The sequence below is a fragment of the Anastrepha ludens genome, chromosome 4 (assembly GCF_028408465.1).
Source record: "Anastrepha ludens isolate Willacy chromosome 4, idAnaLude1.1, whole genome shotgun sequence".
Lineage (NCBI taxonomy): Eukaryota > Metazoa > Arthropoda > Insecta > Diptera > Tephritidae > Anastrepha > Anastrepha ludens.
The window spans coordinates 121,333,810-121,346,497 of record NC_071500.1 but is presented as its reverse complement, the minus strand read 5'-3'; the positions used below and the strand labels follow the sequence as shown (position 1 = coordinate 121,346,497).

Here is a 12,688-nt window from a genome sequence, read left to right as displayed (position 1 = left end):
GGCATTGCTTTGCTTAAACGGTATTTTTCCCATCAAAAAGCAGTGTAAAATTCAAACACGAAATTTTTTTTGATCTACTGTTTTGAAAATAATAAAAGTATAGTCACTCTTAGCACAATAACTCACGAACTAATTAATGGAATATTATGAAATTTTAACAGTATTTCCAAAACGTGTTGAAGCATAACTTTATCAAATGCTTTCTTTAAATAGACGAAGCACATGTGGAATGTACAAGAGCGAATCCTATAGCTTTTTCAACAGTTTGTTAGATAACATCCACTGCCGATCTTTCTGAAGCCTTGTTGTTGTTCTCGCATACTCAGATATGGTGTAATTTTGCGCATCAATATTTTAGAGCGCACAAAATCGAGCCAATATTAATGAACTCACCAAAAAATTAGAAAAAATGGAATAAATGTGTAAAAACCTTTCAAAAGAAATAATCTAACTAAAATCTGAAAATTCGAAACTTAAATCCGTCCAATCAAAGGATTTCCAAACGAATGATACAGCACACTTCTCAACTGATGAGGAAGAACTTACTCGCGAAACCGACTGGATTTTGAACATGAGACCAGCAAAGAAGAGAAAGGCAGTGTCATCTCCGGAATTTTCTAAAGCTAATGATGAAGACCTCTTGCCGTCTGAACCAACTAAAGGAAACACTCGCCCATCACCTATTACGGTATCTGGAGATTGTAATTACCCACTGTTATATACATTAACAAAAACTGAGTCGAAAGAAAATTTTACGATAAAACTCTTGAATAATGGAGTATATAAAGTTAACACTTTTTCAATTGAAGACTATAGAAAATTAACACAAACTTTTTCCACTAAAAATATTTCCTGGTACAGTTTTGAGAACAAACAAACGCGGCCAATTAAGGTTGTGGTTAAAAAACTACACCATTCCTGTGAAGCCAAAGCAATCATAGAAGATTTAAGAAAACAAGGTTTTAATGCACTAAGTGCTCACAATAAACTAAAATGGAAACCAAGGAGTCCTTAGATATGTTCCTGTTAACATTCGACTCCATGGAAAATGTAAAAAAGATATTTGAAATTAAAACTATTTTAAACTCAGTTGTCTCGATCGAACCTGTAAAATCATCAAATTTGATACCACAATGCAAACTCTGTCAATCCTACGGTCATACACAAAACTATTGTCAACGGCCAAGATGTGTTAAGTGTGCAAGAAAACATAAAAGCATTGACTGCAATAAATCCGAAAAAGAAAATCCAAAAAACCAAAATGCTGTAACTGCGGAGAAGCTCATCCAGCCAGTTATGGAGGGTGCGTAGTACCAAAAGAACTACAAAAAATGCGCAGTTAAAAAGTTTCACAGGGAAAAAAGAACTTTCAGCTCCCTATACATCGAAATCCAACCAAATTAATGAAGAAAATTCTGAGAAATCAATGGCTTGCAATTATACATTAAAAAAACCAACCCCACAACAACTTACTTACGCACATGTTCTAAAACAAAGCACTACTAATACTGCTTGCTCTGAAGATGCACTAGCACAGACACTACAGAAACTAAATGAGCAAATGGTTTTCAATAAATCACTGGAAATACGCTTATCTAAACTTGAGATATTCTTATCAGAATCTAAGCATGTCTAAAACCCTAAAAATACTATTATGGAACTCGAATGGACTACTAAAGCACAAAAATGAGTGAGAGATTGTACTCAATTCGGAAAATGTTGATGTCTGTATGATATCTGAAACGCATTTCACAACGCAATCATACATAAAAATTAAAAACTATGAAACCTATCATGTGATTCATCCAAGCAATTGTGCCCGAGGTGGTAGTGCAATAATAATAAAAAGCTGCATCAAGCACTTCGAAGAAGAAAAAGTTTCTGATGATGACTTCCAAGTCACAGCAGTAACCATTAATGAAGATCAAAACCCCTTTCGCTTATCGCACTATACAGCCCCCCAAGATACCAGATCAAATGTGAACAATATTATAAACTATTAAAAAGATATAAAAATAGATTCATGATGGGTGGAGACATTAACGCTGAAAACGTATACTGGGGTGCAAGACTAACTGCAACAAAAGGAAGAGAATTACGTAAAGCAATGCAACTTGCTGGAGGTGATGCGGTCACAACACGCAAACCAACGTACTGGCCAACTGATTCCAAAAAAATGCCTGACCTAATCGATTTCTTCATATTGGGTTGTCGAAAAAGTCTTTTCGTATTTTGTCAATAGATGTCGTTGGAGTCATCTATCTCCAGTGCTACCAATCGCATTGTGTCATATCATATGGTGTTAGAAAGGTGACACTCTAAGTTTCATTTAACCAAAAAAAAATTAAATTCGGAGAAGTTGAAAAAAAGTTATAGCTGTTCAAAAATGAGCGAAAATAATGAAGAAATTCGCTATATTTTGTATAAAAAAGGGAAGAATGCCACGCAAGCCACCAATGAAATTTGTGAAGTTTACGGAGACGATGCTGTATCAGTTCGTGTAGCACAACAATGATTCGCTTGCTTCCGTTCTGGAGATTTCGATGTGAAAGATGCACCTCGCCCCGGTCAACCTATCGTTGAAAAAGTCGATTAAATTATGGAAAATATTGACCAGAACCGTCACATAACCTGCCATGACATCACCAAGGCACTAAACATTCATCATCAAACGGTTTTGAACCATTTAAAAAAGGCTGGTTACAAAAAGAAGCTCGATGTTGGGGTACCACATGAATTGAGTGTGAAAAATTTAATGGATCGAATTAACATCTGCGATTCTTTGCTGAAACGAAATGAAATCGAACCATTTCTGAAGCGAATGGTAACAGGAGACGGAAAGTGGATCAAATACGACAATAATGTACGAAAAAGATCATGGTGCAAGGGTGGTGAAGCTCAACAAATGGACGCAAAGCCAGGATTGACGCCTCGAAAGGTTATGCTGTGTGTTTGGTGGGATTGTAAAGGAATCATCCACTATGGGCTGGAAAAAAATGGCCAGAACTGATCAGCAGAAAGGGCATCGTCATCCATCAGGACAACGCTAGGCCACACACATCTTCGATGACTCGGCAAAAGCTGAAAGAGCTTGGCTGGGAAGTTTTGATGCATCCACCATATAGCCCTGACATTGCACCATCGGACTACCATTTGTTTCGGTCAATACAGAACTCCCTTAATGGAGTAAAGTTGGCTTCAAGAGAAGCCTGTGAAAATTACTTGTCGCAGTTTTTCGCCAAGAAACCACAAAAGTTTTACACTGAGGGAATAATGTCTCTAGAAGAAAAATGGCAAAAGGTGGTCTACCAAAATGGTACATATTTGGTTTAATAAAGTTCATTAAATAAAATAAAAAATAAATAATTGGCGCGTACACTTCTGTTAGGTGTTTAGCCGAGCTCCTCCTCCTATTTGTGGTGTGCGTCTTGATGTTGTTCCACAAATGGAGGGGCCTACAGTTTCAAGCCGATTCCGAACGGCAGATATTTTTATGAGGAGCTTTTGCTGCCGAGGGGCGACCGCTATTAGAAAAATGTTTTAATTAATTTTGCTTTCACCGAGATTCGAACCAACGACCTCTCTGTGAATTCCGAATGGTAATCACGCACCAACCAATTCGGCTACGGCGGCCGCAATAAAGTTCATTATAAATATAAAAAAAATGAGTTGAAGTTTGATTAGAAATACGAAAAGACTTTTTCGATTACCCAATAGTTAACAAAATATCTGGAAACTTTCTAGAAATTTAAGATAGTGGTTATCTAAACTCGGATCATTCACCAATATTTTTGTCTCTGAGCGAGCATATCATTTTTAAGAACATAATTGAGTAACCGGTTCACAGATTGGCATTACTTCAAGAAAATTCTACAAAATTGCAAAAATAATGCAGCACAAATAGTTAATGAGGAACAATTAGATAGTGAAATTTAAAATTTTACGTCCAACGTGCAATTTGCCGCATGGAAAAATACTCCAACTATGAAAAAAACCGCAGTCATTACTCAATACCCAAAGGACATCAGAGATCTTATTTCACTAAAGAGAAAACTTCGCAGTAAGTGGCATCAAACACGAGCACCAATAGATAAAACTAGGCTAAACAAAATGACTAAAGACCTTAGTCGGAAAATAAAGAAATTTAAAAATTATGGGTTTTCTCGTTGCTTGCATTCATTGTCCAACGATTGTCGTGTGGATTACTCTTTATGGAAATGCACAAAGTACTTAAAAAGGCCACAAATGCCTCCTTTCAAGATAAAAGAAGGAAAATGGGCTAATAACAATTCCCAGAAAGCAGAACTATATGCAGATTATCTAGCTGATATTTTTACACCTCATGAGGCAACATCCGAAAACCTGTCTACATCCGTGCTCCAAGAGTTTGAAGAAATTCCACGAGTCACGAGCGCCGAACTACAAAGAGAAATTAAAATGCTAAAAAATAAAAAATCCCCTGGTTTCGATATAATCACTGCAGGAATACTCAAGCAGCTTCCACCTAAAAGCATCCAAATTCTCACTAGCATAATGAATGCATCTTTTAAGTTTCATTACCCTATTCTCTGGAAAACTGCGGAGGTTATTATGCTTCAAAAACCAGGCAAACCTGGACACCAAGTTTCATCGTATAGCTGTTTGAAAAGCTGTTGATTAAAATACCCAATAAAATAATAGAACGAAAAAAAATAATTCCAACACCTCAGTTTGGTTTTCAAAGTAAACATTCTACAATCGACCAGGTACACAGGATCACGCACGAAATAGAAAAAGCACTCGAAAATAAAAAAATATGTTCTGGCGTATTCTTCGATGTGGCAACGGCATTCGATTAAGTTTGTCACACAGGTTTGCTTTTTAAACTAAAATTAACACTTCATAAGCAATACTACGAAATCTTGGAGTCGTACTTATCAGATCGCTATTTTCGAGTCAAGGAAGAATATGCTTATTCAAGTCTTCGACAAATAAATGCAGGAGTACCTCAAGGCAGCGTTCTTGGGCCTCTGCTGTACCTTATCTTTACACATGACCTACCGTCTGATCCTAATTACGTCACAGCAACGTTTGCAGATGACACCGCCTTGATTGCAGTTGGTGAAACTGAAAACGAATCGACAGTGGACTAATACATGGAAAATTAAACTTAACCAAACAAAATCTGTTCACGTAGTTTTCACACAAACACTAAAATACAACATATACCACTATGCATAGATGATCAACAAGTCCCATACTCAAACTATGCGAAGTACCTAGGTATGATACTTGACTGCAAACTTCGATGGAAAGAGCATGTCAAGAAAAAGAGGCAAAAATTGGATATCAAACTCAAAAATACGCAATGCCTCATGGGTAGCAGATAAGCTCTCACGATAGAAAACAAGCTGTTAGTAAGGCCAGTATGGAGTTGTGGTGCGCAGCTATGGGGGTGCGCCAATCAAAGTACGAAAAACCAAAATTCCAACACTTCCAAAATAAGGTCCTTAGGTGCATTGTCAAACACCACGGTACTGCAGAAGTTCCGACATTGAGCGCGACCTTAAAACTGAAATCTCCGTCAACACTGAAATCGCAAAGATTGCAGCTGCCCATAAAGAAAGACTAATAAACCACATCAATGAAGAAGCACTTAATTTGATAGAAACCAACGGATTAATACGAAGGCTCAGACACACTAAACCAGCGATCTCATACCTTCATAGAAATGCTTTATGTCATGTAGAGTGAAAATTGTGTAATGTTATCATAATTAAGTTGCTTGTTAGTCATTTGTAAATATTTTTGAACTAGTTGCAATAAAAAATTAAAATAAAAAAAAAAAAATAAAAAAATATTTTAGAGAACAATTTTTGAGTGGATTGAAGCAACGAAATTCCTCTATAATTTGGTGGCTCAGACTTCTTGCTTTTTTTTGAAATATGGAATAGTAATGCTGGTTTTCCATTCATGATGTATTGCGGATGACTAAATGATAACGTGGAACAATGACGTTAGTTTTTCAGGAACTATTTGAGCATTTATTCCATATTACAGCATTTCATTTGTTAATGCGTTTGTACCAGTTGAATTCCTATTCTTTATTTAAAGAGCTGAATCTTCGATGAGGTGTTTGGGATAGTTAGTTCGGCTTCCGATTCGATAGAATAAATGTTGGTGAAATATTCTTTCCACCTGTGATTTGTTATGAGAATTACTTTTAGTTTCATTGACTTCAAGTCTGCGGTTACGTAACATTTTATAAAGGGTGGTTAAGTTTCAAGGGCCGGTGTTGATTTTCAAAAATATAAATTTTTTTTAAGAAACTATTTCCACTTCTCTTCATTATGATGATACTGATATAGCTCAATTACGTACAGAGCAAAAGATCGGCCAAATGGCCGCCGCGGTCTCGGTGGCACACCTCCATCCGATGGTCCAAATTTTCGATGACGCTGAGGCATAATTGAGGTTCTATGAAGTTAATGTGCCGAATTATCTCATCCTTTAGCTCTCGAATTGTTGCTGGCTTATCGACGTACACCTTTTCTTTCAAATAATCCCAAAGAAAGAATTCTAACGGTGTCAAATCATGTGATCTTGGCGGCCAATTGACATCGCCGCGACGTGAGATTATCCGGCCATCAAATTTTTCGAGCAAAATAACCATTGTTTCGTTAGCTGTGTGACAAGTGGCACCGCCTTGTTGAAACCACATATCGTCCACATCCATATCTTCCAATTCGGGCCATAAAAAGTTCGTTATCATCTCACGATAGTGAACACTATTCACAGTAACTGCCTGACCGGCCTTATTTTGGAAAAATTACGGCCCAATGATGCCGCCGGCCCATAAACCGCACCAAGTCAGTCAGTCACTCTTTGGGGGTGCATTGGTTTTTCGGTAATCACTCTTAGATTATCATTCGCCCAAATGCGGCCCTATGTGCGGTAAAAATCACTCTCAGTGATATAGGTACCAGATGTTCATATCGGCTATGCATCGATTTCTCTATCTCCAAAACCTACTACGGGCTTTTTAAAGCCAAATAGTCTGCACTACCATCAATACATAAACCATATACTTGAGTATTCTTTTGTCAAGTGTAGTCGTGATGTCAGACAGGTCGTCGAAAGTGCCAAAATGCATAGTGAAACAAACAACCAATTTCAACTGAGAGTGGGGAAAACGCTCATAACCGCTGTAGTAGTCAATCGCGCACTAAAAGTAGGCGATTCTGTTCCTTCAGATGAGCCTTTCCGCTTTTTGTGCTGGAAATTTTTTTCTGAGCGAGATAATCAAAAGTAAAAATAAAGAGAGAAATAGCAAAACTAAAAATAGAAACAGCTACGTTGATAGCGGGTGAGTTCAGCAAAATAGTGCACACAGTGAACAAGTGAAAAAAAAAAACAGAGAGAATAGCAGCAAATAATAAATTTAAGCTGCTACGTTAAGTACGTCTCAGTGTGGTGAGTTTCACATAGAAGTGGTGTAGAAGAAATGGAGAATGTGAATTCGTTTACGCGTTGTTCCAAAACACAGAGGCCACCCCAACGCATAACTTCACCACGCGTTTTTAAGTCTGCCACTAACAGCATAGGAGTTCGCGAATCCTCCAACCATCCTGTAGGTAATGAACAAACAATGGCTAGCAATTTCCCAGGTGATCAAAGAGGATTAGTGTGTGCGTCGCTTTTTTTCCCAGCGCTCGTCTCTCATGCTAACGGTGATGCTCCTAGCATGCTGGACTCCAATATAGCAAAAATGAGAGTGCTGCAGAGACTTGCAAATCAATAGATGAGTGTGCTGTGTTGTCTGATCAATCTCCGCAATGCACAAAAAAGTAACTGAGGAACGGAAGATATCAGCCCAATCAGGTGTCGAAAAAGCTATTCAAGCACCGTTGATAGAATATGTTAAAGCCAATGGAAAGAGATCGCGTGCTCAATATAACGGGAATTCCACTACTCGAAATTCCCCGCACCATTAAGAAAGGATACGAGAAGCATTTCTCTTAGTGTGCAAGCGTCACATTAGAGGCCGCTGGTAAACAAGAAACCAATGACAGGCTGCCAGGAGCAAATAAATCCATTTGCGATGATAATGAATGGTGGACGGAAGTACGTCAAGCTAAGTGTCGCACAACACCTGCTCAATCATCGGCAGTGCCAGAAAAAAGAAGCGGTGCCTTCTCGGAGACAGTGAGTGGAGGAAGTGAATAGCAGCGAATCAAGGCCAGCCCAGATGCTTGCATTATTGCTAACAAAGGCGAAGGGTCTTATGCAGATATTCATCCAACTTTAGTAATTTTGTTTTTGAAAACATTATTAATTCTTTTACAAAAACTATATAAATTTAAATTTCAGACTTTGTGCAAATAAAAAAACTGCAACTAATTTTCATCAAAATTTCAAACCTTTTCATGAGAATTTTTAGAAAAATATCGGGTATCTGCTTTTATAGCCCACTTAATATATATTTTTATAGTTGAATTATCTATATTTTTATAAAGAAATTATGAGAATTAAATAGGATTCAAATAATTGCCCCAACTTGTCAATAAATCCCAGTGAAATAGTTATTTAATACAGTGTAGCCACTAAAAAAGGATAAAAAGCGCTCTACCAATACAGCTTCATTCATTCAATTTATTGTTTTTATAAGCATAGATTCCATCAAAAATTTTCAGCGTTGAATCGGTATTTTGCCAAACACCTTTTGATGTGATATTTTCAACCATAAAAACATTATTGCGATGAATTTCGCGTAGTATACCATCAGGCGCAGCGCACTTGACAGCTCACTTCACTTGCGTCCTGCTTTTATTTTATATTAGTGCGTTCTCCCTGCTGTTAGATTTTTCAATATACTAGTTACACCTGCCGCCTACAACTTTGCTCGCACCACTTCAACACCCATTTTTTGTAAGCTGATTTTTCCAATCACTTTCACAGCTATTTTATGTATTTATCATTGTAGTGCATTTAATGGCATTTTAACTTCCCGCTCGAGTTATATTGTTTACCGGATACCAGCGAGGAAAGGTGTGATAAAACATAAAATAAAATCGGCACTTTCGTTTTCTATATGCGGATCCATTTTTTATTGTAGTTGGTATATGGAAAAGCACATTTGAGAGCATGATCTGAGGTGGTGTTAGCTTCTCATGCAGTAAAACTTAACTGGAACGAATGGTGCAAACTAATATTACTTTGTTCAAATTGGAGGTCGTTTTGCAAGCAAAAAAAAAAAACATGTAATTTTAGTGTTTTTCCGTTCAATGGATGCCTAAATATAAATATGTAAGTGGGTGACATCTTTGATTGACTGGCTGGTGAATATACGCAGTCTCAATCACGCAAAGGCAGGAGCAAATAAGATCAAAAATTTTTTATTACAAGAAGGGTAGCACACTGTGACATGAAATATCTTTGTATCCCAATATTATACCTCACAGTCTAACATCGCCATAAAAGCTGAGGCCGAAAATCTCAAACGTGCTCTAAAGATGCAAGATCTTAGTATACAACCTGGTTCACTTGATTAGAAGCAAGAATTTGTATTGAAAAAAAGGTTATTAAAGCAACCGTATTTGATCCTGTAATCCAAGGTATATGATAATTTAAGTGAAGACTGTACTTTGCTAAAAAAATAAACATACATCAAAATATTATTTCATCTAAAGGTATTTCGCAGCAGTAAAACTGCAGCAGCAGCTATGCTGTGCTTGATTTATTGGTTTGGCTACATTATTTGCGCATTAAAGCTATGAAAAGTGATCGTTTGCTTAAGCATTCATTGTGTTTGGTTCAAAACTTCTTAATTCCATAATAATAAAATGGGAGAGCAGAAAGGTTCAGCAATTCGCGAAAAAGTGAAAATCGATATCTTAACCTTAAAGGGATTTCAAATCGCCAAATTGCAAAAAAGAATAGGCGAAGTGCACACGTTCTGGATCTTCACGAAAAAAAGGTGCCTCTTATGGTAAGAACTACAAAGGCAGACCTGCGATGGCTTTCACACTGATGGAAACTCGCAAGATCCTTTGGATTGCATAAAATTCCGCTATTTCAACAGCAAAAATTAAAGAAATGAAAAATGTTGTGGCCAGCAAATCCACCGTTCGAAGGGCTACAGGGCTAAAAGCGCCACATCTGAAGCACACAAAATTACAAAATAAAACCTCCTTTGAATAAATTTCGCAAAGTACCACATGTCTTGGAGTTCTGTTAGAAATAATCCGATCCCTGTGAATGCAAAAAAGGAGTATTGAGTGACGTAAAGAAATTCAACCCGAATCGGCCGGATTGATGCAATTATTTCTTCAGAAAGGAGGATAAGTATTTGGGTCAACATCAGAGCTGTGAAGGTGGTGTTATGGTATGGGTCTAGCTAAGAAGTGATGAGAAAACTCCAGGCAAATATGCATAGAAGTCGTACAGCAGACGCTCTGCTCGAACAAATAGCTATCGAGAGGGAGCTAGATGCGGTCATCATCAGCGAGCAGTATGGACGGATAGCCAAGGGAACCTTGTTCGAAGATGAAATAGCAACCGCCGCACTCTGGGTACCAAGCGGTAGCACAGTCGCCGTCACACAGCACCAAGCCGGCAGTACTGAACAGTTTAGCACGAAACTGGATCTAATTGAGGATACGGTTCGCGAAATAGGTGACCCCTTCATCGTAGCCGGAGACTTCAACGCCAAGGCTGTCGAGTGGGGTGCCCCTACTACGAACACACGGGGAAGACATGTACTAGACATGGCTGCCAGACTGGGGCTTGTAGTGGCAAACACAGGAGACGCCACTACTTTTAGGAGACCAGGATGTGAACACACCACGCCGGATATCACCCTAGAGACTGATAGTCTGGCTGGGGTAATCAACGGGTGGGAAGTTCTGGAAGAATATAATGGAAGTGACCATCAGTATATCACATTCCGGATCAGTGCGAGAACTGACAATACCCCAACACCTATAACAAAGAGCGCTCGCAAATGGAACATGGCCAAAGTGAACACTGAAGCGTTTCTAGCCCACTTTGATGCAAATTTCATGCCGCACATAAGGGGTGACGCTGGCTCGTTTGCAAGCGACATGATGCAGCGCATTGCCAAAAGCTGTGACGAATCGGCACCCCGCGCGGGGTTACGCTCAAGAAGGCGACCTGTGTACTGGTGGACGTCAGAAATCGCAGAGCTCAGAAGAACCTGCTTCTGTAATAGACGAAGGTATATCAGAGCCAGACGAAACAGAGAAGCAGAGGCGGAAGCTGCTGATTTTAGACAATTCCGAAAAGCGCTGAAGCAAGCAATCATCGCCAGTAAGAAGGCAAAATGGAAAGAACTTCGAAGGGATCTAAATAGCAACCCGTAGGGTCTGGGCTATAAAATTGTAACTGGGAAGCTAAACGGCAACTCCACAGCCGTACATTTAGACAGTGAAGCTATCAGCAAAATAGTGGACATACTGTTCCCCACGCACCCTATCCTGTGCGGGGATCGAGACCTCCAAGGTGACGAGATGCTCTCACCCTTCACCGAGGAAGAGCTTAAAACCGCTGCAAGAAGCCTCAAAAGAAACAAAGCTCCAGGCCCAGATGGCATCCCAGCTGAAGCACTCAAACTTGTGGCTGAAAGCCGACCAGATGTGATTTTCGACGTTTACAATGCATGCATTACTCAAAGCAATTTAACTACGCTGCGGAAAATACAGAAACTGATGTTGGCGTCCGCTTTATATGCTGGACAGCGCCGGGAAATTGTTTGAGACGTAGACTTGCAGAGTCTGTTGAGAGAGCAAGAGGATTGTTAGCAAGGCAATACAGTTTCCGACGCGGAAAATCAACCCTTGGCGCAATACAGGAGGTAGTAAGTAGCGCTCAACGCAGACGGCACTACCCGAATCGCATCACCGTCTTGGCTACGCTTGATGTACAAAAGATACTACGAGAAAGGTTTCGAATACCTGCATACCTGATAAGGATGAGCTACAAGGAAGCTGAACCAAGTCATGATAAGGACGCAAATATGGCTTGAGGACCACGGCCTGCAACTCGCCAAACATAAAACCGAAGTCATCCTTATGACACGAGGTCACATGCAAATAGGCGACACGTCCTTAGTGACCCAGAAAGTAGTAAAATACTTAGGTATTCAACTTGACTGCAGGCTTACTTTCTGGGCCCAGATACGGCATGCGGCTACCAAAACAGCAAAGGTCACAGGTATGCTAAGTAGATTAATGGCAAATATCGGTGGGCCAACACAGAGTAAAAGAAAGCTAATTATGGCGGCCACAAGCTCAATTCTCCTGTACGGCAGCGAAGTATGGGGAATTGTGCTAAACTGCAAAGCCAAGGGCAAAGCACTAGAGGCTGTGCACCGAACAGCGGCACTCAGAGTGGCCTCAGCCTACCGCACTGTCTAAGGCGCTGCAATTTTCGTGATCAGCGGTCAGATACCCGTCGACCTCAATGTCCGGGAACGAATGGATGCGTGGGACTCCAAGAAGAAACACGTAATCGCTAGCTTCCCAGAAATTAGACGCCAAACCAACTGCGTTGGCAAAGCCGATGGGACAGTGAACCGAGTGGCAGATGGACGGCGAAACTTATTCCATCAATTGACAAATGGGTCCAAAGGAGCTTCGGAGAAGTGAACTACTTCTTAAACCAGTTCCTCTCGGGCCACGGATACTTCCGG

At 39.5% G+C, this 12,688-nt stretch overlaps 1 protein-coding gene across 1 annotated transcript; it reads left to right on the top strand.

The window, feature by feature from the left end:
- The first annotated feature begins 10,406 nt into the window (after positions 1–10,406).
- Positions 10,407–11,360, top strand: LOC128861988 (uncharacterized). The gene has a single exon (XM_054100360.1). It carries the CDS (start codon positions 10,407–10,409, stop codon positions 11,358–11,360), a length of 954 nt encoding a protein of 317 aa, XP_053956335.1.
- Positions 11,361–12,688: the final 1,328 nt, after the last annotated feature.